General features: G+C 59.2%; 1 protein-coding gene across 1 annotated transcript; it reads left to right on the top strand.

The window, feature by feature from the left end:
- The first annotated feature begins 1,022 nt into the window (after positions 1-1,022).
- LOC108525136 (phosphatidylglycerophosphatase and protein-tyrosine phosphatase 1-like) lies at positions 1,023-1,921 on the top strand. The gene is made up of 2 exons (XM_017866203.1): positions 1,023-1,549; positions 1,659-1,921. Exons 1-2 carry the CDS (start codon positions 1,376-1,378, stop codon positions 1,821-1,823), a joined length of 339 nt encoding a protein of 112 aa, XP_017721692.1. The 5' UTR covers positions 1,023-1,375; the 3' UTR covers positions 1,824-1,921.
- Positions 1,922-1,993: the final 72 nt, after the last annotated feature.

The raw sequence follows: 1,993 nt of genomic DNA, 5'->3' as shown, positions 1-1,993 counted from the left end.
CCAAGATCGTGCCACTGTACTCTCCAGTCTGGTGACACAGCGAGACTTTGTCTCAAAAAAAAAAAAAAAGAAAAAAAAAAATAGCCAGGAGTGATGGTGCACACCTGTAGTCCCAGCTACTAGGGAGGCTGAGGCAGGAGAATCACTTGAACCAGGGAGGCAGAGATTGCAGTGATCTAAGATAGTGCCACTGCACACCAGCCTGGGCCATAGAGTAAGACTCTGTCTCAACAACAACAAACAGAAAAAAAAAAACACCAGATGCCTGTTTCAGAGAAATATTTAAATATAAATAGGCCCACCGAGTGGCTCATGCCTGTAATCCCAGAACTCTGAGAGGCCGAGGCAGGTGGATCACCTGAGGTCAGGAGTTCGAGACCAGCCTGGCCAACATGGTGAAACCTTGTCTTTACTAAAAACAAAAATTAGCTGGGTGTGGAGGCACACACCTGTAATCCCAGCTACTCGGGAGGCTGAGGCAGGAGAATTGCTTGAACCAGGAGGCGGAGGTTGCAGTGAGCCGAGATCGTGTGACTGCACTCCAGCCTGGGCAACAGAGTGAGACTCCATCTCAAAACAAACAAACATCAAAAAAGTAAATAGCTGGCATTACAACCATTCTACTTACCTTTTTGTAGGTTGCAGCTTTCATATTTGAGCTTTTCATAATTTTTTAATGATATATTAATACATTATAATGCATATTTTCCTATTTTTTCCTGCTATGTAAACACTGCTGTTTGGTCAGATGATGGAGGGAGCCGTGCCCTGGGACGGGTACGGGAGGAGGAAGGCGACCTCAACCCAAGTCCCCTGTTCACCCTGGGATCAGGCCCTCACCCAGGTAGCTCCTCCATTTGAAAGCTCTAAGCCTTTCCACTCTCCTCTTCAGGGCTACCCGGCACACAGCCTCTTCCTTGTCTTGTCTTCCCTTTGGTGGGGTCACACCCGCACCTAAGGTCACTGCCTCCTTCTCTGGTCGAGGGTTGGGGGGAGTGTCCTTCCTGCCCTCCTCCCCTGGGGTCACACCCCTTCCCTCGGAGGAAGGAGGTCACCGGCCACAGGCGAGGGCCTCAGTTTCCCACGCTACGGGGCTCACACGTGTCTGGCCCGCGACGCGCTCTCCCTTGGCCAGGATCCCAGTTTCCCGCCCAGGAGTCCTCGGTCCCTCCCCCGAGGCCGCCGGGCCCTCCTCCAGAGCCCCGCGGCCCGCCCCGGGGGCTCCAGGCCAGCCCCGCCGTCACCCGGTGCGAGCCCGCGAGAGGCCTGGTGCAGCTGGCAGCCCCGCCCCGGCACCGCCTGCTCTTTCTCGCGGGTCCAGACCGCGAGCGCGGGGGCCGATGGGTTGCCGCTGCGCCGGGCCGGGTGGCGCGGGATGGCGGCCACCGCGCTGCTGGAGGCTGGCCTGGCGCGGGTGCTCTTCTACCCGACGCTGCTCTACACCCTGTTCCGCGGGAAGGTGCCGGGTCGGGCGCACCGGGACTGGTACCACCGTATCGACCCCACAGTGCTGCTGGGCGCGCTGCCGTTGCGGAGCTTGACGCGCCAGGTGAGCCAGGCCGGGGAGCCCGGGCCCCTGCCCCGTCCCCGCCGTTCCGTATCTGTCGGGCCGCTGGGGTCCCCACCATCTTTGCTGAGCCACCTCTTTGCCTCGGCAGCTGGTACAGGACGAGAACGTGCGCGGGGTGATCACCATGAACGAGGAGTATGAGACGAGGTTCCTGTGCCACTCTTCACAGGTGAGGGACCCGGCCGCGGGGCAGGCTCGGGGGCCCGCTCCCCTCGCCCACCGCCCTGGGCCTGGCACGGCTAGAGAAGTTTAGGGGAGGTCATCATGCCCCAGAGCCAGGCGTCCCAAGCTGCTTTGCCTCCGGTCTGGTCCTCTAAACGGCACCTGGAGGTAGGCTAGAAACTGTGAAAGGCGTTTATTTAAAAGTTAAGTTGGGGCCGGGCGCGGTGGCTCAAGCCTGTAATCCCAGCACTTTGGGAGGCC

This window comes from Rhinopithecus bieti, unplaced genomic scaffold (genome assembly GCF_001698545.2).
Source record: "Rhinopithecus bieti isolate Rb0 unplaced genomic scaffold, ASM169854v2 scaffold_8476, whole genome shotgun sequence".
In the NCBI taxonomy this organism is placed as follows: domain Eukaryota; kingdom Metazoa; phylum Chordata; class Mammalia; order Primates; family Cercopithecidae; genus Rhinopithecus; species Rhinopithecus bieti.
Note: the sequence above shows the minus strand (reverse complement) of the source record. Positions and strands in the feature narration are given on the sequence as shown.

Coding starts and splice junctions, on each gene's coding strand:
- LOC108525136 (XM_017866203.1), top strand. CDS start 1,376: ATGGCGGCCACCGCGCTGCTGGAGGCTGGCCTGGCGCGGGTGCTCTTC. Junction 1,550..1,658: donor TGCGGAGCTTGACGCGCCAG/GTGAGCCAGGCC, acceptor TTGCCTCGGCAG/CTGGTACAGGACGAGAACGT.